This window comes from Pristiophorus japonicus, chromosome X, assembly GCF_044704955.1.
Source record: "Pristiophorus japonicus isolate sPriJap1 chromosome X, sPriJap1.hap1, whole genome shotgun sequence".
NCBI classification, from domain to species: Eukaryota; Metazoa; Chordata; class Chondrichthyes; family Pristiophoridae; genus Pristiophorus; species Pristiophorus japonicus.
The window spans coordinates 35,628,581-35,653,936 of NC_092010.1; the positions used below are offsets into that span (position 1 = coordinate 35,628,581).

The 25,356-nt window shown below is 40.5% G+C and overlaps 1 protein-coding gene across 4 annotated transcripts in view; it reads right to left on the minus strand.

Annotated features, from left to right (window-relative positions):
• Positions 1–3,035: 3,035 nt before the first annotated feature.
• The window catches only part of LOC139240978 (electroneutral sodium bicarbonate exchanger 1-like), a 235,062-nt gene continuing 212,741 nt past the window's right edge, over positions 3,036–25,356 (minus strand). For 2 of the 4 annotated variants that reach the window (XM_070869603.1, XM_070869602.1), the window contains exons 20-26: positions 24,641–24,709; positions 23,672–23,845; positions 12,556–12,690; positions 10,229–10,326; positions 7,874–7,987; positions 6,975–7,019; positions 3,036–5,867 (exon numbers count right to left, since the gene is read on the minus strand). In XM_070869603.1, coding sequence (XP_070725704.1) covers positions 6,995–7,019; positions 7,874–7,987; positions 10,229–10,326; positions 12,556–12,690; positions 23,672–23,845; positions 24,641–24,709 — 615 coding nt within the window. In that variant the 3' untranslated portion in view covers positions 3,036–5,867; positions 6,975–6,994. Of the gene's footprint in view, positions 5,868–6,974; positions 7,020–7,873; positions 7,988–10,228; positions 10,327–12,555; positions 12,691–23,671; positions 23,846–24,640; positions 24,710–25,356 lie in introns of those variants that run through there. The other 2 variants (XM_070869604.1, XM_070869605.1) reach the window with 2 other exon arrangements.

The following is a 25,356-nucleotide window of genomic DNA, read 5'->3' on the forward strand; positions in this document are numbered from 1 at the left end:
TTCTTATTCAAGTACTTGCCAAAGATATTTTAAAAAAAAAATTGATTTAAAACGAGACCACACATTTTTAATCGCTATTTGTTTACTGAAATTCAATTTCGTCATCAGCCTCGGTCAATGCAAAGCCAACCATTTTAATTAAGTAGTCTATCGATACATTTCTCAGAGGTCCCAGTGGAACTCTGAGTACGTTTCTCGTGCATGCACTCTTTCTTTAAGACGTCTACGGTTTTTAATATGTCCTCCTTCTGTCAATGAAAGCCCTAATTTAATGGAGTTTTTCTGCCAACTCGACAGGAGTGATTTTTTTTTTTTAACACTGCAGTGGAATTTTTCTCATAATTTAAAATCTCAGAACACATTTTTTCTTCAGCACCTATTTAGTATGTTACGTCTTTTTTTTTCTTTTCCATAACTAGAGGGAAGTCTGGCACGTAGGCTGTGGACTGCTTTTCGTTATCTCAATTGTTCCAGCCTCAAGGTCGTGTTATTTAATATAATATTTTTTTTGAATCCATCTCAGTTGTTTTGCTGTGCCTTCTCTGAATGTTTTCTTTCGACAAGTAAGTGAGCATGTCAAATCCTTTTTTAACCACCGGGACCATGTATTTTTTTCTTTTTTTTAAAAAAAAACTCAACAAACCTATCCTTTGTGCATTTCCTAGCTCCGTAACTTATCATCCGAATATACGTAATTCAATAAGGTTCACACTCTTAAACTTCCCACATACAGGACAACACTACGAAGGGTTAAAAAAAGTTTCATTCTGTTTGAAAAAGTGGGTGGAGCTAAAACAAACTACAACTCCCCGGCTTTTTTTTTTTTAAAAACAGTAAAAATCACAAGCATTTCTCATTTAAAACAGACGTTCACAAGAATCTCTCTTCTTTCCTATTAATTTTTGGATCCATGACCTTTCAGGGAATTCGTAGTTTTATCTAAATTACCCATCCTGTGTCGCCGCACGTTGGATCAGGGTCCTAATTAGTCCTGATTGTCTCCACGTTGCCCCGTGGTGGTTTCAGTTATCTTACCCAGAGCCTAGGCGGACCAAGTGATATACAAGATCGACGCCGTACCTGGCATAAGTACAATTTAAAATTTACACAGTCCCGCGTAGTCCTGCGGCTTAATTTTATGTAATTCCCTAACCTCCGCGTTTCCCTACGCGGTTCGCGCGATTCTCTCTCTCTCCGCGTTGCCGCACGGTTTTACTTGGGCCTCGAACCCACACAGACACTGGGCCTCGAACCCAGGCAGACTTACCTATTCTAACCTATCTTTCCGAGTCGCCGCTTGGTTTGCGTCACCGCGCAATTTCCCTATCTCTATCCCTATTCTAAGTTTGAAAGGTATTCACCAGATTGTCCTGGATCTCGTTCAGACACTACTTGAGAACCAGCGAGTGGCTAAACTTTCCTCAGACTTTTGAAACCGGGGGAAACTGGAGCAGTATTGAAAGTATACTTACTCCAGTGGCCACTTTCCCCTCATCTCGTCCAAGGCTAGTCTGGCTCTTAATTCGCAAGTTTTCAGCAGTCGTCCGTTGAGATCCCACTTCTGACACCAAATGTAAATGTGGATTCTTTTCCCTCAATCTGGTTCAGTGAAATCACTGAGTCGAATACCGATTGTGCTTTAAACAGAGCAAGCTTTTATTTAAAAAGCAAATCCCGATCGGGGACCTTATCAGACAGAAGGAATGCAACTCTGATAGAACGCACTCACTTCCTACGGACAAAGTGACGTTACATTGTAAAGGGACGACGGTTATACATTTTCGGCAAAAGATAACAAGATAGGGCCAGAGTGACATCCTAGTTCAGCCTATCCCTTTTGATCCCTCTTTCCCTTTGTCCACTCATAAGCCGACCTAAGTATGGTCTGATTTTAAACAAAGACCTTCTGTTAATGTTTCAGGTTAATAACATGATTTAATAAGACCTTGAGGTTTTTCTGCAAGCTGTGGGTTTTGTTTCAATATGTGTTAGTATTGTAACATTTTGCAGTCTCGAGTCTGAGATTTTCATGGCTATTCCTCCATGAATTCTTTGTTAGCTTATACTGTCCATATATAATTCCCACGTTCTCAACTTTAATGTCTGTATACATTTAATATCCAGTTCACTTCACTGTCTTTATTGCTTATACATTTTCACATATCCACACTTCTGAAGAACCTTCCAGCATTCACATTTCATTGTGATGCCAGTGGAGGTCTGCTGGCTCCTCTAAGAGGAGCCTCCAACAACATCTGCCAAAGCAAAGCATGTCATCTCTGCAGATGTGGGGGTGTAGGTACAGGCAGAAGGGCATACAGCACATCTCAAACAGCCCAGCATCCCTCTACAGATTCCCCTCTTCGTCTGATAACAGCAACTTGGACGGTTCCTGGTGACAAACCTGGAACCAATATTGACACGTTGGGGCAAAAGAAAAAAAAAAAATCAACAATTGTTACCCACAAATTTTGAATTGAAGATTCAGAAACCCATCCCAGGACTGATTGGAAAATATAGTGAGGCCCAAAGCCAGCAGGGTGGAACGGATTTCTGCCTGATTCTCCAACCTCAACTGCCCCATTGACACCCAAAGATGAAAATCGACACCCAAAGATGAAAATCACCTCCCAAATTTTTTAACACTCATTTAATATTTGACCATTAGGATTTTCACAGAGTTATGTTTGTTGCAATGTTAAATTAAACTTCCCCCATACATTTTTGTTCTTTCAATGTATCTTAAACAGATAGGACCTAGTCCAAAAGCTCTTCCAGTGCTACTCCAAAGCCAAGTAGCAGTGTGGCTTGGGTGATTCACCTCCTCATTTTTTATTTGTTTCTTGTGGAGAACTACTTAGCTTTAGATGATACAAGTGGGTTTGGAAATTCAGAATATTGGGACTCACAAGCACAGATGCATATCCTACTACTCTAAGATTGCATATTAAAACAACCATTGTGCTATATACATCACCTGCAGTATTTTAATTGAAACTTTCTTTTGTTTTGTCCAAGCAATAATAATCAAGTCATTATATTTTAATCACTTTTATTTCCTTATAGAAATAAACTACAATTGTCCCATTCACATTTTCATCATTTAAGTAGACAGAATTCCTGCTATTGGTCTAAAGAGGCTGCATTTTATGATCTATGCCCATATTAATAAGACTGCATATTAACATTTTGAACAGAAATAAACATGTTTCTATCACAATTATTAATATTTATTACATACTAACTATAAAAGAGGAAAGAAAATCCATTCTAAAGTCTTGCAAAATGCAGGCCTATTTAAATAAGAGGAATGTTGTCTCTTTAAAAAGATACATTTCTTCATCTGTTACAGTTTAGGAGTACACTTATTTTATTTGCATCTCTATTTTCACTACAACGAGTGTGCAACAAAACAAAATACTAGATTAAACAACAGCATTACCTGACTGTACAGCACTTTTACACAACAATTCCTCCAGTATATCATAAATAACTTTTACACCCACCTTGAACTGAAACTGCAATCACATTACTGCACTTAAACAATACTGTAAACAAACAATTATATACCTGGGTCTTCACATCTAAATGTCCAGGACTAAAACAAAAACAAAAATAGCTTCACTAAAATAGAAGCCATATTGGCTTTTACTATACCGTTTCTATTTCTTAGTTCAAGGGGTCTGTGGTCATCTTGTGTAAATCAGCTATTAGCCCATCCTTCAGCCAACAAGCTTTCATTTGGTGAACCAGGTGGATTTGATTTCTGCTTGTACTTTTATTTACATTATAAGTGTCATAAGACTATAGGTTTTCTGCAACAAAATAATCTATTAATATATTTCTTCAAGTTTCTCTAAAATAAAGTAATGCGTCTCTATTTCTACATGTAGTTCACTAGAAAGAAGCTATATTAAAAATTTGTGCCTGCACTTTTTTAAATTCAGTAAGGATATAGTTTCATTTTATTTTCTTTTGGTATGTATTACATTCAAAATCATAAAATCATGACAATTGCTTGTTTGGATAGCTGTGTTTCTCCAGGAAATCAGACAAAAACGATGTCCTACAAGTGTGACGGAACAGTAGTGGATTCTAAAGTTGTGAACTGAAGTATCTGAAGTAATGAATTTTACCAACAGAATGGAGAGATTTGTTTTTATTGCCAGGTGCCCTCAACAGCCTGCAACCAGCAGTCTTAACGGATAACCCTTTGAGGACTCTAGTAGCACTTCAGCCCATAACTTAGGCCTGTCTATCTCAATTATGTTTTGAGGAGTGGAGGGAAGTCTGCTATATCCTCCCCTAAACACCATCTTTTTCCCCCCCAGACACCATATTTCCCGCCCCCCTCTCAGCTGACACCTTCTTGACCTTTAGGGTTCAGGGGTATATGGTTATCTGAAAGTATATTTGACAACCTTGGCTGGCTGTCAATGTTCCGATTCAGCAGCAGTCCTAGACTTGTTCACCACTTGCCCTCAACAGCTTATTCATTTGGATTTTTTGGGGGCCAGGATTACTGTCAGGGTATTTATATTAGTATCATATCTAAAAATGGTACAAGAGTAGAAATTGCATTTTTAATTCTCTTCCATCTAATGATTTTCTGGTATTGCTTCCCTGACACTGAGAATAAACAGTAAGCTTTGTTTATTGCTATATTATTGCACTAGAATCTTCCCATCCTCTCAAAAAGACTAATTTAATAAACAGTTAATAAACTGTTCTTTATGATTATCTAGAAGCGAAATTGTCTGTGACAATATATACAAGTAATTTTAAAAGTGACTACAGAATGTCCTTTGGCGAATTTGGCAGTGCATAATTTTGGTAGGAGCAGCTTAAAACAATGTACAAGTTAAGATACATTCCATGTATTTTGTATTTAATTTATCAGGGTATATTTTTACAGGTCATTTTTTTTTTATTGTACTTTTCTAATTAGTTCTGAGTCTTCATTATAGTTACAGCATTTTATGTTTTAAAATATACTTTAAAGTATATTTCACTTCAGCATAAAAACAATTAACCAAGTTTTGTTTTTCATATTAATACTATATAATTGCTCACCATGAGTTTCTGTGCCACCTCCTCAAGGCTCACAATAGGGATATTACTGCCAGCAGGCTGATGAGGGTTCTAGGTGATAGAAACCTCTCAAATTCTATTGGTAAGGAATTTTTAAAGAGAACATTCTTAACATTTTTTTTTACTGCCCATGTAGTATGTTAGTCGTGATTTTAATTTGTACAGTATATTGCACTGCAAGTTGCTTTATTACTTAGTAAGGTAACATTTAGTGATCAAGGTACATGTAAACATCTTTGATAGACTAGAATTTTTTTTCATGCAGAAAACATGAAAACATACACTGAAGTGTAGAAATCATATGAAACAGCACTGGTAATCACACAATAATTGTGATACAGTTCATGTAACAAATCTAATTATTCTTACCGTCTACATATCAAACATCTCAAATTATATGCTGGTTAGAGATGAAGGTCTTTCAAAAGGTCTATTTTTGTCAGTCAGGCTATGCATTACAAAACTGAAATTATAAAAAATACGCAAAACTAGTGATTTTCCTCCAAGAGTGCAAACTTCTATTAACTTCTGGTCAATCATTTGCGCAGAAAAAAAAAATCTAAATTAAAATTGGACCTAAAAGTTCAGATTTCTTTTTGAAAGGCCTTAATGGGGTTCTGAGTACTTAAAAAGACAATGTGCTGCCTTCAACTTGTTTTATTTTCCAAGGATTTTCCATGATGCAGTGTGGATGTTTGATTGCAAACCTCTCTGTTTTGGCTCTTCCCTGAGTCAACTATAACTTCATCCTTCTCTGTCAAGGTTGGGGTTGAAACCTAAGAAATAAACAAGAGACTGTGCATTTGAAATCAAGCTACTTTTATAAAAGAATGTCTCAGAGCAATTTGAGGAGGAAGAAGTAGAGGAATTTGGGGGTGGGGAAAAGAGAGAAGACTGAATGTATGGTTAGAGAGTTTTTTTTATTTAAAAAGGAGGCAGCAAAGCAAACTGGCTTTGGAAGAGCGATGCAGAGGACAGGGGCACAATGCCTGAAAGATAAGCCTGAGCTCGTGGAATGGAGGGGACGAGGGAGATGCTGCAATCCAGAGTTAGCTGAATGGAGGGTGCAGGCTATCATATATAGCTGAAGAGGATTTTCCAAATAGGGAGGGGTTGAGGCCATGTAGGAAACTGAAAACTAGGGCCTTGAAGTTAATCTTTTGGGGCACAGGGAGCCAGTGGAGACAAGTGAGGACTCAGGTCGCGGATTTCCAGATCAACTGAAGTTTTGTGGAGGCTGGTGAGGACGGCATATTTAAGAAATTGATTCTCCAGGTGACAGCTGCATGTATTAGGGTTTTTGCAGGAGACGTGAAGTAGTGAAATAAACAGAGAATGTACTGGGGGTGAAATAGGGGAGTTTTGAGGACAAACCATATATGGAGGTGAAATTTCAGCTCAAAGTCAAAGACTGGAGCATGTAGATGAAGATGATTCTCGGTATCAAGAATTTCTGAGGAAAGGTTAAGTAAGTTGGGCTTATGCTTTTTGGAATTTTCAAGATTTTCTGAAGGGAACTGGCAAAGCTTGGTTCATTATGGTGAAGTGTTCAAATACCACAGAACTAAATTAAAATTAGGAAGTTGGGAGTAAGAAGGGATGTCAGGTAGAGTCTTTCCATTGGTAATAAACTTGTGAAATAAGTCACCACGGAATATCATAGAAGTGAACAGTATAAATGGGTTCAAGATACAATGAGATGTGCTTCTGGGGAGAGAAAAGATTGAGCAATGTGGTGAGGATGTAGGGTTGGATCAAAAAGAGTGACTTGGTGGACTAGAGGGAACTTTAGCTGTATCTGGCCCATGGAGTATCAGAGTGACATTCTTCATCTTAATGAGCACAAAACTTCACAAAAAAAAAGAACATGATGTATGACTCACCTGATCCCATGAACATCGATTTACATTGGTTTTTGAATGGAACTGCTGTAAAAAGAAATAAGTATTACTAAGTATGAAGGAGGAAGGTAACAAAGGCATTTCTTTAATATTTCAGGGCTGATTTTCATTGAGTGCATATTGAACGGAGCAATCACACTGCCCACCCAACGGCACTAGCAAGAGGCCCAAACCATTTTCATGCGCAGGCCTCATTTGACTGGGATTGGCAAGCTGCCAGTGCTGAACAAGCACTGGTAGATAACTTGCCAAGCGGAGGGGGGGGGGGGGGGGGGGGGAAGCCAAGCCGGAAGTAAGCTTTTAGTGGGTAGGAGGATCACTGAGTCGCCGTCAGTTGGGGGGGGGGGGGGGGGGGGGAGATTTTGCAGGGCCAGAAGGAGCATTCATGCTCTTGCAGTCCTCACAAAAATCAGTGCCACAGATTTCTTGGGGGGCATTTTGAAGCTGCCTCCAGCAGCCCTTTTAAGGACGACTGGTTAGGCCACTCTATGCCCAGTACCAATGGGTGGAGCATGCTCACTCAGCCCGTTTGTATCTGAAATTTGCGTCTGGGTCCTACAACCAGTGTAGGACCCCGATCTAAATGTTTTAGTAAGGCTGCCACCTGATTTGGGCGGGAGCACTGGCTGCCCATCTAGAAGTCTGCTCAAAAATCAAGTTAACAGGCCTCAGGTGACCAGTAGGTTTAAAATATTTTTTAAAAAGTGTTTTTGTCTGCCTACCACTCATTTTTCTAGTTCAAGAATGTTTCCTGGTGAATCAACCAAGGCGTGCCATTTCCAGAGAGGCCCACTCAGTATTCTGGATCCAGTAGGATGGGATGGCTATGGGGCCGGAATTATAGAAATGTTAAAATTGCATTAAATGAACACCAGTTTTACCTTTTTGAAGTTGTGTTATCCTTGATTTTGTTGTTCTCTGTATTCATACTGAGTGCCTTCCAAACTGTAGATTTGGACATTTCATCTGAGATATTAATTTCAGATGGATCACACCTATAAATAAAGTGCAGGTGCCATAATCAAGAAAGTGATAATCAAGATTTTTAGCAAAAAAACTAATAGATGAATACACAATCATCTCAATTGTGTTTTTTTCCCATTTCGATCACATACAAAATAAAGGTCATCTAACAAAGTATCTCCATCTCAGAGAATTTGCAAGTGAGCTGCAGATTTGCTTCACGCCACTGCCGCACCTCCTGAGCGGTGGTGTTTACTGTGAGCTGTGGCACGGTTTACTATTGGGGAAAGTCTCCCCTCCCGACTTCAGTTTACAAGACAGCTAATGGGTTATGGAGTATGCAGCCAAACCTGGACTGCTGCTGCTTATAGTAAATTGTTGGATTTCATTTAAAAAAAAGAAACTTGTTTTTAATGACACTTTATAAGTTGTTTTGACACAGGAATTAGGATGTCTGAGTGACAGAAGTATACCCTTTCACATGTTAAAGCCATGTAAAATTGCTTGTGTTATCAGCAATAGTAAGAGAGGTTCTGTGGCCAGGAGCAGTCCATATGATCAGTGTTCCTGTACCAAAGAGGACAAGAATAGCAAGTCTTGGGAACATCACCACCTCCAAGTCACACTTGATATATATGGCCGTTCCTTCATCGTCACTGGGAGAAATTCCTGGAATTCCCTACTTTCACTACAAGAAAAGCAGCGGTTCAAGGCGAAGACCCACCACCACTTCCTCAATAACAAACTGAGGCATAAAACAATGATTGGCCATGCAGAATACAATGTCAGGTTATAAACTGTGGAATTTATTTAATTCTCTCATGTCCTGCATTGTAGTGGTTCTCCTTGACTACACAAGATTTTGGAAAATAAGATAAATAAAACTGTGACTATTCCATTGCAATGCAAGTTCCATGCAATACAGTAATACACCATGCACCTTTTTAATTACTTAGTGTAAAATAAACATTTTTAAAATATATGAATATGCACCCAAACATGTGAGATATTCCTAATCTCAGAGGCGCAACTGAATAACATTTTCTCTGTATGACAGTGTAAATTTTCCACTTTCAACACACAACTCTTCATGAGGCATGTAATCTGATTTGTTGCTCACTGTTTAAAAAAAATACTGACCTTGTTCCAGGAGTTGGTGGATATGTATTTTTGATGTGGTAATAAGAGTCACCAAATAGGCAACAAGAAGCACTGTTGCAAACAGTTTTAAACTCGGGCTGTAATGTTTTATTCACAAAAATCAGAAGGAGCTGAGCAAATGCAGAGCCTTTTAGGATTTCCCACACTTTCAGCTGTCAACCAAACCAAGGAAAAATAGATGTATGTGCACTGCACAGCAGCATTAGCAAAGCTTTGCAGATTTCAGCTCATTAAGTACATGGTTAACAGTTTAACAAGTGGCTCAGCAGCATTATTGCGGGTACGATATGATTGACTCTTCAATTGCGCGTCCATTGCGTTGCATTCTACTTTGCAAAAATGCCATTCAGGAAAATAGCGCAAATCAGTAATTCATTTTTAAACACTTTTAGCACACACGCGTTCAAAAGGTGAAGGCAAATAATCTAGAGACAATGCTGGATGTTACTCTTCTTTCACAGTAATATGATAGTGCTGATGGTAATTCTACCTGCGCAGTGCTGTGTGCTTTTTGCAATACTGCTGACATCCAGCAGTTTAAAATATTGACAGTGCATCCAGTACATTCTTGCAATGTTTTACCATAAACATGGAATCTGTCACCAGCAAAGAAAGTATGAAGTTGCAAGATAGGAAATCTGTTTTTTTTTTTTAATATATTGGTTGGAGTCATGCCCCAAAGTAACATTGTTGTGAAGTGTAATTTCACTGCTCAGAGAAACTCTTGGATGACAGGTCATTAATTCTGCTGGCCCACCTCCAATTAACCAAATCCTACCTCTTTGATGGTATGGCATTACCAACAGCATTTATAGCCATGGCAAAACTCATTTTACCTGGTAGACAAATGAAGTCCAAGTAAGAAACACTCAAAAACTGGATAGAATATCTAACCCGATCCATTTACAAATGTTAATATTTTGGGGATTTAAAAAAAAACATAATTTCTTGCAGTTAATATATTATGTACTGCAATTTGGTATCTGATATCATTTGAGCAAGAAATGGCTGGAAATGTTCAATACAAATAGCATGAAAATCACATATGGCAACCAATGAAACTGTATGAGCTTAATTGTGAAGAGTATTAGAAGCACTATTGACTGGATTACCTATAAATATTACTCTTTACTGGACTTTGAAGCAGTTTTCTACTTTCCATTGGCAGCTGCACACCTGTGTCCCCTGGTTCCAGCATTTTCTCAGATTCCTGTTAGATTAGAGAGATACAAACACTGTATTTGATCAACCAAAAAAACACCATATCCACAATGATTTACTGATCTGTTAAACATATTTATCACAAATGATGATCTGTAGAAATCTAGGGATATAATTACACAGATACTCAATGAGGGAGTTGTGTTTTTTGTAGTATGAGGGAGATGGTTTTAAGAAATAAAAGCCTCATCATGGCAGAATTCCACACTTTGTGCGGACGCACATTCAATTATTGTACATAGCCCCAAACTCAACAAAACACCAAATTGCTCTTATTTAAAAAAAATCTCAAATGTCCTATGTTATAAAACTTCTTTCTTTCTTTTGCCAGTTTTAGTCAAAATTTTCTAAATTATACAAACATGAATGCGTGTTTAATTCTTATAGCCATAGACTAGGATGGTCTAGGAGTTCCTTTATCACGTTTCAGGAATTCTGATCATTTATTTCATGGAAAGAATTTGGGAATGAGTTAGGTTTAAGTATTGTGCTTCAAAACAAAGTGAATTTGCTCAGATGTAAAAAGCCATTGGCTGCAGCTACTGAGACAAGGAGGGAATGAATAGGTCTGGAAGTTAACATGCAGATGGTCAGTTTTTGCAGTTAGAAGTTGTCTAAAAAGAAAAAGGAAATGCCTAAAACAAGTACCTGTATATCAGCCCACAAAAGGGACAGGGTGGCATGGTTTATTATTTTTTTATTATTTTTCAAGGAGGGGGTGTGAAATTGTGTGGAGAAAGTGAGGTTTGTTTACAACTGTGACTCCATATGCTCACTTGCAGTTTGTAAAATAAAGCTGCTTAATGATTTGAGTCAGGCTTCGTCTCACTGAAATGTTTTTCAGTCTGTCTACAGAAAAATTGGAGCAGTGCATGCAAGGGCATATGCAAAAGATTGAGATAATTTATGTATTATGTAACTTGAGAAACGTGATCTAAAGTATGCAAAAGATACAATATGTAGTTTAGATCACAAGGACGTCCTATTGTTACACCCTGGGTTGCATTATTATATAATGACATATTGGGCAGCAGAGGCACACTACTGGACACAAGATAGTCAGACTGCTTAAGCGAGTGACCAGCGCTGTCGTACCAGAGAAAGTATCTATCGAAGGCATATCTGCAACTGGTAATAAGTACCAATACAAAACGGCAGTACTGACAAGACTTCTGTATGAAACTTCTATCAAGTAAACCCTGTAGGAAAGTAACATATTTTAATAGCACTTGTGGAATAAAAAGGTTTATAGGATATTAATTTGTTTCATTAATGCAAACTAGATGAAATTAACAATTTTTAAGTAACTTGTAGTAATTAGACTTAATACCCATACTAATCATTCCATATCTTCCTGCAACCAACATCTCTAGCTGAAGGTAAAAGATAAAAGTAGAATTTAAAAAAAAGATCTTTAACCAAAATCTGCACACAATTTCATCCTCAAGACAAGTGTTTTGTTGTGATCTAAACTAAGATTTAAATGACTCAATGAGTCAGTTTATTCCATGTAGCACTTTGTAGGTGGTGTGATGGCACAGCAACTTTTTGTATCAACACACTGCCATATTGTGGTAGGAAATGCAGTTTCAACAGCAATTCCTCACACTGTATTCAGTTGGATTCGCTTTGGGGGAAGCAGGGAGGAGGGGAAAAGGGGAAGGCAAAATGTAGAACATGTCAATATTTTGACTGTTCTCATGGCTGATTTCAAATTGCCATTTGTAAAACGTGTGAACAATTTGCCAATCTTGGCCATGGTCATGGCTTGGGGAGGGCAAGGGAGTTATTTCAATGAGGGAAAGAAAAATGCATTAAAAAAAATAGAAAAATAGCATCGGACTATTTGCATGAGGTTGTACACAACAGAATTGTTAAATTGCTAGTTTAGCACAGAATTGGCAATGGGGGTAACTGAACAGTGTTTAAACTATGTTATTGGAAAAAAAATCAGAACTTCTTCACATTTTAATCGAACATTGACAGCTAACTAAAGGGGAAAAGTTAGTCTGGGGGGGGGGGGGGGGGGGAGTGCTTTTTGTGAACACACACACACACACACACATTGAAGAAAAAAGTGCTCTTGGACTTTGTCTCCCCTTTAACTAGTGATTAAAATTTGCCAAAAAGAAACTGCATTTATGTGCACTTCAGTTCTGCACATTCATTCCATCTATTGCAATAGATTCAGTCTATTGCAATAATCATCAAATCTTACCCCATCCTCTTTAACTTTTTTGGCATCATCCAGCTTTTTCTTCTTACTTTCAGGCATTAGATCATCAAGCCAGCTTAGCTCACGCTTCAGGAAGCAAAGATCCATCAATTTTCTAACAAAAACTAGAGCCAATACCTGCAATATATCATCAAAGATCAGATTAAGAAATATTGAGGAGGCGCACATAACTTACTTGAAAAAAGGTTCATTGTTAACAATTAAATGCACACCCATACTAAAACATACAAAAGTACTGAGTGATTTACACACCAGGTCTTCCTTATACTACAGACTTTTGTAGCCATTTCCCCCCAGTTGTTTAAAGGGGGAATGCACTTTATTGCATTGCCACATAATGCAAAAGAGAGAGATATATGTAAATGTGCATCTTACTGTCTCCTTATTACATTATCTGTCGCTCAGCCAGATTGGGTATTCTAACACTCACAGGCCGAAATTTTGCCGGCACTCAGAGGGCCGGTTCGGACGCAGGTCCGCTATCAAAATATAAAAGATCGGCAGCCCGCCTCCAAGTCAGTTTCCCAAGTGCCGGGTCTGTCTGCACTTTCATCATCATAGGCAGTCCCTCGGAATCGAGGAAGACTTGCTTCCACTCTTAAAATGAGTCCTCAAGTGGCTGTACAGTCCAATACGAGAGCCACAGACTCTGTCACAGGTGGGACAGATAGTTGTTGAGGGTAAGGGAGGGTGGGACAGGTTTGCCGCACGCTCCTTCCGCTGCCTGCGCTTGATTTCTGCATGCTCTCGGCGATGAGACTCGAGGTGCTCAGCGCCCTCCCGGATGCACTTCCTCCACTTAGGGCAGTCTTTGGCCAGGGACTCCCAGGTGTCGGTGGGGATGTTGCACTTTATCAGAGATGCTTTGAGGGTGTCCTTGTAACGTTTCCTCTGCCCACTTTTGGCTCGTTTGCCGTGAAGGAGTTCTGAGTAGAGCACTTGCTTTGAGAGTCTCGTGTCTGGCATGTGGACAATGTGGCCTGCCCAGCGGAGCTGATCAAGTGTGGTCAGTGCTTCAATGCTGCGGATGTTGGCCTGGTCGAGGACGCTCAGACACCAAGCGGCAGGGGAGCCAATTGACAGAGTTAAGAGTTTGTTAAAAGGTAGTTAAACAGCATTTTACCATGTACTTACCGTTTTCCAGCTTTTTGACGAGGTTCACGGTGCTCGGGGATCACGTCAGGTAAGAAGGTCGGGTTTTCAATGACTCTCCATTGTTCTGAATAAGCGACAGCTGCAAAAGTGGTATAAAAGCTACCATTTCACAGCTGTTCACTTTCCAATCTTAGAAGCTTGAGCCTTCAGAATTTGGAAGATCCTTTTGAGCTTTATGCATTTTGGTAGTGTTTGGAGTAAACTCTCTATCCACTGTCACCTCCTTGGAACAAGCTCACCACCATTGACAGATCGCTTCTGTCATCTCAACTTCAGCTGCCATTTATTCCATCAGCATCAGTGCCCTTGAAAAACATCTCACCTGGGTCCTCAGAATCCCACCATGATCAGCCCCAACATCACCAGGCACACCAGCATCACCAACCTTCTCTCCGCAATCACCTGATGCTGCACAGGACAGAGGGCATCAGCACATGACCACATTGCTGCCTGGGATGGCCTCACCATGGTCAGATTTACTTCACTTGACACTGTACACCCTGGCTGCCACATGATGCACCAGGTTGGCACCACCCCACACCAGCACCATAAAGGCATCGCTACAATGCCCAAGCCATTCCTTTCACACATCACCATTGTGGGGGGTACCATTATGTCTCACCATTCACTACAACTCACCAAGCCACTTCCAAAGGTGCACAAAAGTCTATCCAAGGCACAAAGTGTTGAAAATAAAGGTTTCAATGTTTGGCAACACATCAGAAACTTTACATGAACATGGGTCTTTTAGCCAAAGTGCCTACCGCTGTGTGTTGTTAGTTGGTATGATTGGACAAGGATGAGGGAGAGTGTGAGATGAGGGAGAGTGTGAGGGTTGGCTAGTGAAATGGGGAAGTGACAATGTAGATAGATAGAGAGGGATGGGTGGAGGTGCAAGGCAAGTTGGTGTGAGTAAGGCTGTGCAGGAGTAGGCTAGGGAAGGCAGAGTGATGGGGATGCGATGAGTGGTACAGCAGGATGAGGTTGAGTGTGGCTTTGTACTAACATTTCATGATCTATTGAGATCATTGAATGGTTTGCACCATTGCAGCCTGGTCCTCCTGAAGACATCCCTGTTTGTGCCCTCCTGTGCAATGTGCAACCAGGCTGCGTTGATATCCTGGGGTAGTCTCTTCTGCCCGTTGGAAGGGAAGAGGACCTCCCTGCATGCTCCATAAGCATCTGGAGGGAGTCATGGGAGAGCCTGGGTGCAGCCATGCACCTTTGTGCAGTCAGTGTTTACAGCACCTCAATGCTGCAGAACACCGACAGCACAACTGTCAAATTGAATGCAGCCAGGATTCCTTTAAGGAAACCGGCTGATGACATCAAATGTCGTCATCAGACCCACTTCCTTTTAATTGGCCGGGAACCTCGCAGGGCGGGCTTAACAAGCTCAGTCAATGGAAAATTATTTTTACAGAGCGGAATCGAGCTGCAACCCGCCACCTAGCTCGTCCGCACTGGGCCCGTCTCAGTAGGCGAAATCGCAGCCACAGAATCTAGTCACCAGAGGACCAATGTAAACATTAATATGAACCCCTGAACATTAGCCATATGCATTTTACATCAATAAGGTTCATAAATACCAGTAACTAAATAGTAAATAGTATTCAGGTTCAACTGTAGTATATACCTAGAAATATCAAAATTTGGAAGTTGACCCAATGACACAAGAGCCTGGAAATTCTTCTTTACAAACTCAAAATGCAATAAATGTGTGTGTAATCTTCGCATTTTTAAAACAAATATGCAGAAATAAGCAATTTTGAAACTATTTATGGGATATTAGATTTATTGCACTAAACAATGATCAGCCATCCTGAAGCCTAGGCATGAATTAATGAGCAAGAGGCACTCATGGAAGAAATACATTTTTCACAATCCATCAGTGAAGCAAGGAACTTGTTCAGAATGTATGATAGAAGGCTAAAATGCCACGCCTGCTTCACAGTTGATGCCTTCCAGGCTCTTAAATTGTTTGAAGGAGTGCCAAATTAGTCTCTTCAGAGTAGGTAAAGTAGTGCACCAATAAAAAGTACACCAGGTGCGGGAAGAGATCATGGGTAAATGCGGTGTTGTGCGCTCACCACATTTGGATTAAAGTGAAGCTGTATAACCTTAAGTGAAATGAAAGATAAACAATTAATATCAATATGAAATCCTAAACAAAGCTGCAGGTAATAAGTGATATATACCCAAGTACCTGTAGCAATATTCACAAACACCTACAAGTAAATTAACTGGTAAACTGCAATAGCGAAGGAAAACAAATGAACATTAACAAGAAGATAATGAAAACTCCATATGTGCGCAATAGGAAATTGCACGTGACAAAGTAGGCACAAAACCCAACATTAATAATTGAGTAAAAAAAGAAAAAGACCTGCATTTATATAGCACCTTTCACGGCCACCGGACGTCTCAAAGCGCTTTACAGCCAATGTAGTTACTGTTGTAATGTGGAAAATATAGCAGCCAATTTGCGCACAAGCAACTCCCACAAACAGCAATGTGATAATGACCAGATGAACTGTTTTTGTTATGTTGATTGAGGAATAAATATTGTCCAGGACACCAGGGATAACTCCCCTGCTCTTCTTCAAAATAGTGCCATGGGATCTTTTACGTCCACCTGAGAGAGCAGACGGGGCCTCGGTTTAACATCTCATCCGAAAGTCGGCACCCCCAACAGTGCAGCACTCCCTCAGTACTGCACTGGAGTGTCAGTCTAGATTTGTGTGCCCAAGTACCTGGAGTGAGATTTGGACCCACAACCTTCTGACTCAGGAGAGTGCGCTACCCACTGAGCCACAGCTGACACTGTTCATAGAATCAAATAAATTTACAGCAGGGAAGGAGGCCATTTCGGCGGATCGTGTCTGTGCCAGCCAACAAAGAGCTATCCAGCCTAATCCCACTTTCCAGCTCTTGGTCCGTAGCCTTGTAGGTTACGGCACTTCAAGTGCATGTCCAAGTACTTTTTAAATGTGGTGAGGGTTTTGCCTCTATCACCCTTTCAGGCAGTGAGTTCCAGACCCCCACAACTCTTTGGATGAAGAAATTGCCTCTCAAATCCCCTCTAAGCCTTCTACCAATTACTTTAAATCTATGCCCCCTGATTGTTGATCCCTCTGCGAAGGAAAATATAGAAACATAGAAACTAGGTGCAGGAGTAGGCTATCCGGCCCTTTGAGCCTGCACCACCATTCAATATGATCATGGCTGATCATGCAACTTCAGTACCCTATTCCTGCTTTCTCTCCATACCCGCTGATCCCTTTAGCCCCAAGGGCCACATCAAACTCCCTTTTGAATATATCTAACAAACTGGCCTCAACAACTTTCTGTTGGAGAGAATTCCACAGGTTCACAATTCCCTGAGTGAAGAAGTTTCTCCTCATCTCGGTCCTAAATGGCTTACCCCTTATCCTTAGACTGTGACCCCTGGTTCTGGACTTCCCCAACATTGGGAACATTCTTCCTGTCTAATCACGTCAAAATTTTATATGTTTCTATGAGATCCCCTCTCATTCTTCTAAATTCCAGTGACTATAAGCCCAGTCGATCCAGTCTTTCTTCATATGTCAGTCCTGCAATCCCAGGAATCAGTCTGGTGAACCTTCGCTGCACTCTCTCAATAGCAAGAATGTCCTTCCTCAGATTAGGAGACCAAAACCACACACAATTGTGGTCTCACCAAGGCCCTGTACAACTGCAGTAAGATCTCCCTGCTCCTATAGTCAAATCCCCTCGTTATGAAGGCCAGCACGCCATTTGCTTTCTTTACTGCCTGCTGTACCTGCATACCAACCTTCAATGACTGATGTACCATGACACCCAGGTCTCGTTGCACCTCTCCTTTTACTAATCTGTCACCATTCAGATAATAATCTGCCTTCCTGTTTTTGACACCAAAGTGGATAACCTCACACATATCCACATTATACTGCATCTGCCATGCATTTGCCCATTCACCTAACCTGTCCAAGTCCCCTTGCAGCCTCCTAGCATCCTCCTCGCAGCTCGCACTGCCACCCAGCTTAGTGTCATCGGCAAACTTGGAGATATTACATTCAATTCCTTCGTCCAAATCATTAATGTATATTGTAAAGAGCTGGGGTCCCAGCACTGAACCTTGGCGGTACCCCACTAGTCACTGCCTGCCATTCGGAAAAGGACCCGTTTATTCCCACTCTTTGCTTCCTGTCTGCCAACCAGTTCTCTATCCACGTCAATACATTATCCCCAAAACCATGTGCCTTAATTTTGCACACTAATCTCCTGTGTGGGACCTTGTCAAAAGCCTTTTGAAAGTCCAAATACACCACATCCACTGTTCTCCCTTGTCCACTCTACTAGTTACATCCTCACAAAACTCTAGAAGATTTGTCAAGCATGATTTCCCTTTCATAAATCCATGCTGACTTGGACCGATCCGGTCACTGCTTTCCAAATGCGCTGCTAATATATCTTTAATAATTGATTCCAACATTTTCCCCACTATCGATGTCAGGCTAACCGGTCTATAATTCCCTGTTTTCTCTCTCCCTCCTTTTTTAAAGTGGGGTTACATTAGCTACCCTCCAGTCCATAAGAACTGATCCAGGGTCCATGGAATGTTGGAAAATGATCACCAATGCATCCACTATTTCCAGGGCCACTTCCTTAAGTACTCTGGGATGCAGACTATCAGGCCCTGGGGATTTATCAGCCTTCAGTCCCTTCAATTTCCCTAACTCAATTTCCTGACTAATAAGGATTTCCCTCAGTTCCTCTTTCTCGCTAGACCCTTGGTCCCCTAGTATTTTCGGGAGGTTATTCATGTCTTCCTTAGTGAAGACAGAACCAAAGTATTTGTTCAATTGATCTGCCATTTCCTTGTTCCCCATTATAAAGTCACCTAATTCTGACTGTAAGGGACCTACATTAATCTTCACTAATCTTTTTCTCTTCACATATCTATAAAAGCTTTTGCAGTCAGTTTTTATGTTCGCTGCAAGCTTACTTTCATACTCTATTTTCCCCCTCCTAATTAAACCCTTTGTCCTCCTCTGCTGAATTCTAAATTTCTCCAAGTCCTCAGGTTTGTTGCTTTTTCTGGCCAATTTATATGCCTCTTCCTTGGATTTAACACTTTCCCTAATTTCCCTTGTTAACCACGGTTGAGCCACCTTCCCTTTTTTATTCTTACGCCACACAGGGATGTACAATAGTTGTAATTCATCCATGTGATATTTAAATGTCTGCCATTGCCCATCCACCGCCAACCCTTTAAGTATCATTCTCCAGTCTATTCCAGCGAATTCATGTCTCATACCGTCCAAGTTTCCTTTCTTTAAGTTCAGGACCCTAGTCTCTGACTTAACTGTCACTCTCCATCTTAATGAAGAACTCTACCATATTATGGTCACTCTTCCCCAAGGGGCCCCGCACGACCAGATTGCTAATTAATTCTCTCTTGTTACACAAAACCCAGTCTAGTTGGTTCCTCGACATATTGGTCTAGAAAACCATCCCTTATACACTCCAGGAAATCCTCCTCCACAGTATTGCTACCAGTTTGGTTAGCCCAATCAATATGCAGATTAAAGTCACACATGATAACTGCTGTACCCTTATTGCACGCATCCCTAATTTCCTGTTTGATGCCATCCCCAACCTCCCTACTATTGTTTGGTGGTCTGTACACAACTCCCACTCATGTTTTCTGCCCTTTGGTGTTTCGCAGCTCTACCCATGTAGATTCCATATCATCCAAGCTAATGTCCTTCCTTACTATTGCGTTAATCTCCTCTTTAACCAGTAACACTACCCCACCTCCTTTTCCTTCCTGTTTGTCCTTCCTGAATATTGAATACCCCTGGATGTTGAGTTCCCAGCCTTGGTTACATTGGAGCCATGTCTCCGTAATCCCAATTACATCATATCCGATAATAGCTATCTGCGCAGTCAATTCATCCACCTTATTACGAATGCTCCTCGCATTGAGACTCAGAGCCTTCAGGCTTATTTTTTTCAACACTCTTTGTCCTTTTAGATTTATGTTGTAATGTGGCCCTTTTTGATTTTTGCTCTTGATTTCTCTGCCCTCCACTCTTGCTTGTCTCCTTCCTACCTTTTGCTTCTGCCCCCTTTCTACTTCCCTCTGTCTCCCTGCATAGATTCCCATCCCCCTGCCTTTTTAGTTTAAACCCTCCCCAACAGCTAGAGAAATAGGTCCTTTCTATCCATCTAGGTCCCGCATAATTTTATACACTTCAATACGGTCTCCCCTCAGCTGTCTCTGTTCCAAAGAAAACAAACACCGCCTATCCAATCTTTCCTCTCAGCTAATATTCTCCAGTCCAGGCAACATCCTCGTAAATCTCCTCTGTACCATCTCTAGTGCAATCAGATCTTTCCTGTAATGTGGTGACCAGACGGCACACAGTACTCTAGGTGTGGCCTTTGAGCAAGTTAACTTTGAACTAACGATGCTAAATATTGCCTTGCGTATTGCCAACATTGTTAAGAAAAGAGTATTGCAACATGTATGAATACACAGAGTCTGCAGTGAACTAACATGGTTGTTGTGCAGCGCACTCAGTTAATGCAGACTGCCATTAAAACAACAAGGACTGGTGTTGCTCTACAAATAAGAGCCCTTATATGGAGCCAGTTGCAGATCAGTGGGGGAGGGCATAGAAGACAACAAAGCTGGTGAATAGGAGCAAGATACTGGCTGGTTGGTAGCATGATTACATAATGTTGCATTGCCAAGAATTGCTATAATCATCTGGTGACATAATGATTGAGCAGCACCTTTCAAGACTGTGCTGTAGCAATATTAACAGAAATTACACAATGTTCCAAGATTTCACCTGAGAGCAGTGTAACAACCCAAGGATGATGAAGCCTGCCCCCAAATCAAGAAGGTTGTGCTTCAGATCAGAAAGGCACACAATAGGTGACCCAAAGACACAAACCCTAGAAAATGTGATCAGTGATTTTGAGGAATGGTCAGAAGGCGAGTCATGGAGCACAGGTGAGCAAAGGGCAGTGTTGATGGCCAGAGAATGGCAGCCTAGTGCTATGTCAACTGGATCTGCTGCTTTCAGTCATGATTCAGAACTGATGAGACCAGCTTTCAAATGGAGAATGGTGTGTTAGCATGAATGTGTACACTCGTCACTGTAATCCTTGCACCACAGGCTGGTTAAGTGGTCTGGCTATAGTCAGAAAATGCCAGCCAGATTTCTGCTGATATTAATATACCGGTAGGTGGTGCTATGACTAAAGGAGGTGTCTACAGTACACTGCCAGTGACTACTTGGCGACTGCAAAAGAGACCTCAGTGGTGCAAACAAATCACAGTAGAAGCATCTCGTTAATGCTGCCACTCAAGGTGTTGTGTTCAATGCACTTGGAAACCAAATTGAGACAAGCATGAGTGGAAGAACAGACAATTCATTGCAGTCCAGTGGTCTGTGCTTAACCAGCTCAGTGGCCGAAGAGAAGACTTGGCCTTCAGTCGAGATATGCTAGTCCCAGGTTATCCTGAATGCACCACAGTGGCAGGCGATATCTTTAAAAAGGATGCAAACCATGAATACAGAACAGGATGTTCCTGGCACAGATAGAGAGCCCTCTGGGTCAATGGTGCATGGAGATAGAGGCCATTGGAATCTTCAAGTGCCATCAACTATCATCGAATCCTTTAATTAGAGATTTGAATAGGAACAGTACATGAACTAGTTCAAGATACACTAGTTCACGAGGCACGAGGGGAAAGCATAGCACATCGATCATATTTACTGCAAGTACTATTACACAAATGAAAGAACTTCACACAAACCTTGAAATCAGACTTTTAATATATACACATATATATTTATATATATGTGCATTAGAAATCCAAACAGCACTAGGAATGCCAAGACAACACAAAGATGACAGGGCTAAAGTGGAAAGGTGCAACAAGCAGGAGATTCTCGTTGACAAATCTGTTCTGCTATGCTAAATGCTGTAAAAATTTCATGCAGCTTCATTCTCGAATAAATCATTATGGTTTATGACACGGCCGCCTCTCTTCCTGCATGGGCTGCTTTCATGCTGATGATTCCTGCGTCTTGCGTCCTCCTAGGACTTCTTGCTGCTGCTCAGGCAGTGTTAGAGAAGCCTCTGTCCCTATTGAGATGTGTGCTACATGTCACACACAATGATAACATCTGGAAAATTTCTGGTGCATATTGTAAAGACCCCCACAAATGCTCCAAACGCCCAATATGTTGCTTGAGCTCCCTCCCTCAAATTATACCTCATTGAAGTTCTGGTCTGTTGAGGAAAGGGTGCAGGTGTGATGAGCTATGGTTGCAGCATGATTGTCTGACAATGTATGAGTCATGAATGCTCTCTGGTAAAAGTCACCTGAATGATTTTCAGGCAGTGATTCCAAGTTCATAGAGTAATACCCCGTTGTGTTGATTAAAGCGCAAAGTTGCGTACAAGTGCCCAAATGACCACGTGTATAGTTTATTATGTGCCGTCTCCCAAGTAAGTCAAAATTGCACTTGCTTTGTCTGTTGCTGCTCAGCGCTAAAATCTGTACGTATTTGCATGGTGAAATCGAGCATCCATCACTTGTTTTATGTAGTGGTGAAACTGGCTGACGGCAGAGGTATGTGCTGTGAATAAATGAAAAGTTCCTGTGGCATACAAGTTGAGGGTGATACAGACTTCCATTGTGGCTGGTAGTGTAGTGCAAATGTTGGAGTGCGTCTGCATGTCTGCTCCTAGAAGATGGCAGATCTTCACGACAACGTCGCTGCTGAGCTATGGTCGTGCACCGAGGTTCAGCTAGCCCATTGTCTCGCAGTCCACCCACTATCTGGAGTGCTGGCAGTGGTATGCCTCCTATCTCCTCTGCTACTCCTCTATTTGTTTACCAATATGGTAATCTATCCTCCACTCATGCGGTTAAACATATTGAAGAAAAACCTCCTTCTCTACTGTGACGGCTCTCTTCCTTTAACAAACTCTGACTCCTCCCTCCATAGCTCTAAAGAAAGAAATAACTTGCATTTATATAGCGCCTTTCACGACCACTGGACGTCCCAAAGTGCTTTACAGTCAATTAAGTCCTTTTGACGTGTAGTCACTGCTGTAATGTAGGAAACACTGCAGCCAATTTGCGCACAGTAAAGAGCAATGTGATAATGACCATATATTTTTTGAAAGCGATGTTGATTGAGGGATAAATATTGGCCCCAGGACACCAGGGATAACTCCCCTGCTCTTCTTCGAAATAGTGCCACGGGATCTTTTCCGTCCACGCGAGAGAACAGATGGGGCGTCAGTTTAATGTCTTGTCCGAAAGACAGCACCTCCGACAGTGCAGCGCTCCCTCAGTACTCCACTGGAGTGTCAGCCTAGATTTTTGTGCTCATGAGCTTTATATTGTACAAGATGAGTGGGAATTTAAAAGTGAGGGGTTTAACTTGAGGGACCCTTAGCTGGCTTTTCACAACCTTTTAGAAAGCTAAAGACGACATCATGTTGGCAATGTTCATAAATATTTATAATAATAGCTTTCACGAGGAAGGAATTTCTGAAATTATAAAATGACACTGCATTAATGTTCGTTTTATTTGGATAATCAGCCTTATAAAATAGAAAAATTTCAACCTAAATGCATTGCATTAGGCAGTGGCAAGATGCAGGTTTGTGTTCACAGTTCCCAATCTCATTGAACTATTTCGGAAAGGCATAGGGAGGTAGGGGAAAATCACTGAGCATCTAACAAGGTCATTTGTGTGTATTTCCTGACAAAGTTACAGGACAGCTTTGGCAGGGGCCTAGCAAAGGATGGTATGAATTGCAGAGAGACCTAAAGGAAGATGGAAAGAGAAAAATAACTTTAAACATTAGGTAAATACATTTTTTTAAATGCCATAAATTTTACCATCATGGGAAAGACAATAGCAGCAGGTGAGGCTTTGATGACCCACAGCAGGACCAGACAGGTGAGCTGTATGAGTGTAAAAAGATGAACTTTGCGCAGAGGCACATGACGCAGGTAGATAAAATCTGGTTGGTGCTTGGCTGGCATCGCAAATAGTTGCAGGCGATCAAAGAACTGGAAAAAAACAAGTTTTAATACAATTAAACAAAAGGTTGTTCATTTACAAAAGATCAGACTCATCTACAACACTCATTACAAATATATATTACATGTTAAATTTGAAAATCCTTTACTAACAATCTGAAATATAAGCTAGAAACAAGATTTTAAAATAAGGTATTTTATTTTCATGTGAAAATTATATTAAAAAAAACTAATTCTTTGGGTATAATAACTTTTTAACCTTCCCCAAATTCCTGTGAGAAGGAAGGAGAATGGGTGAATATAAATGGATACTAAAATATTTTCTAAAATTTGCTGCTCAAGTTGGAGGGTGCATATTATACACAAGGATGTATTATACGTGTTTATGATACTTGAAAAAACATTCTAGCTTTTGTGTTTGTCTTTTTCCTCTATTTTAAATCAACCAGTAATCATTCTTTCATTAGGCAGAAGTAACGTTAATTCACAATGCAATTTCTAAATGCTGAATATAGTATATGATGAGTGATATTTTGTTCCATTTGCTGTTTGAAGTAATGTCTGCAAACTAGTTGAAATATAGTTAATAAAGCATGTTAATCTACAATTATGTATCTCAGCATTAAATAAGTACAGAATAATACATCCAGATAGTGGTTTAAAAACTGTTGTTTTCAAAGCAGTTGAAATACTTTGTGGTCCAGATAAAATAAATCAATGTATATTTTCTTCATAATATTAAATACTACAGGTATTGCAAATTTCACATATGATAGGTATACATGTTGTAGTGAATAAAGTCAGTTTCATGAATGTAATTCTCACCTGAATTCCTCTCAGTGATGAGGCCCCCATATAAAGAAAGACTCCATAAAGTACTGGCATTGGAATGAACTGCGAATATATAAAATGTGATTGGAAATGTCACAAAGGAAAGCTACACATTGTTCTACTTCTACACTTGTCATTTTGTTTTTTCCTTCCCCCGCAACCCCTACGACCGCATAAAATGCTCTGACAAAGAGGAAGAGCGAATAGTAAGCCTATGCCAAAGCTACTTTGTAACCATAATAATTCACAGCATTGAAGGAGCCTACGCAGCTCATTGAATCCATGACAGCTCTTGCTACCTGCTAAGAAGTGGGCAAGAGCAGTCTGGATAAATCTAGACTCTGATTTTCCCTTCCTCTCTTCCAACAAAACTTCATTTCCACTCAGCAGCTTCCCCAATAGTACACTTGAGATTGGGAACCATTTGGGAAGTCATCCATGCAAATCATGTCTCATTACTTTGTGGTATAATGTCCTAGTACAACAATGTCTTTAATATGTTTCAGTTTCAAAAGTAAGGAAAATGCACCAGCAGTTTTTTTTTATTAGCCTTATCTCGAAGAGCATAAACGTTGGAGTCAGTCTGGGCATACATTTTTGTGTTGCTGTAACCCAAAAGATGAACCTCTGCTATAGGGCCCAAGTTTCCACATGATTTGCGCCTGATTTTTTAGGAGCAACTGGTGGAGAACGGACTATCTTAGAAATGG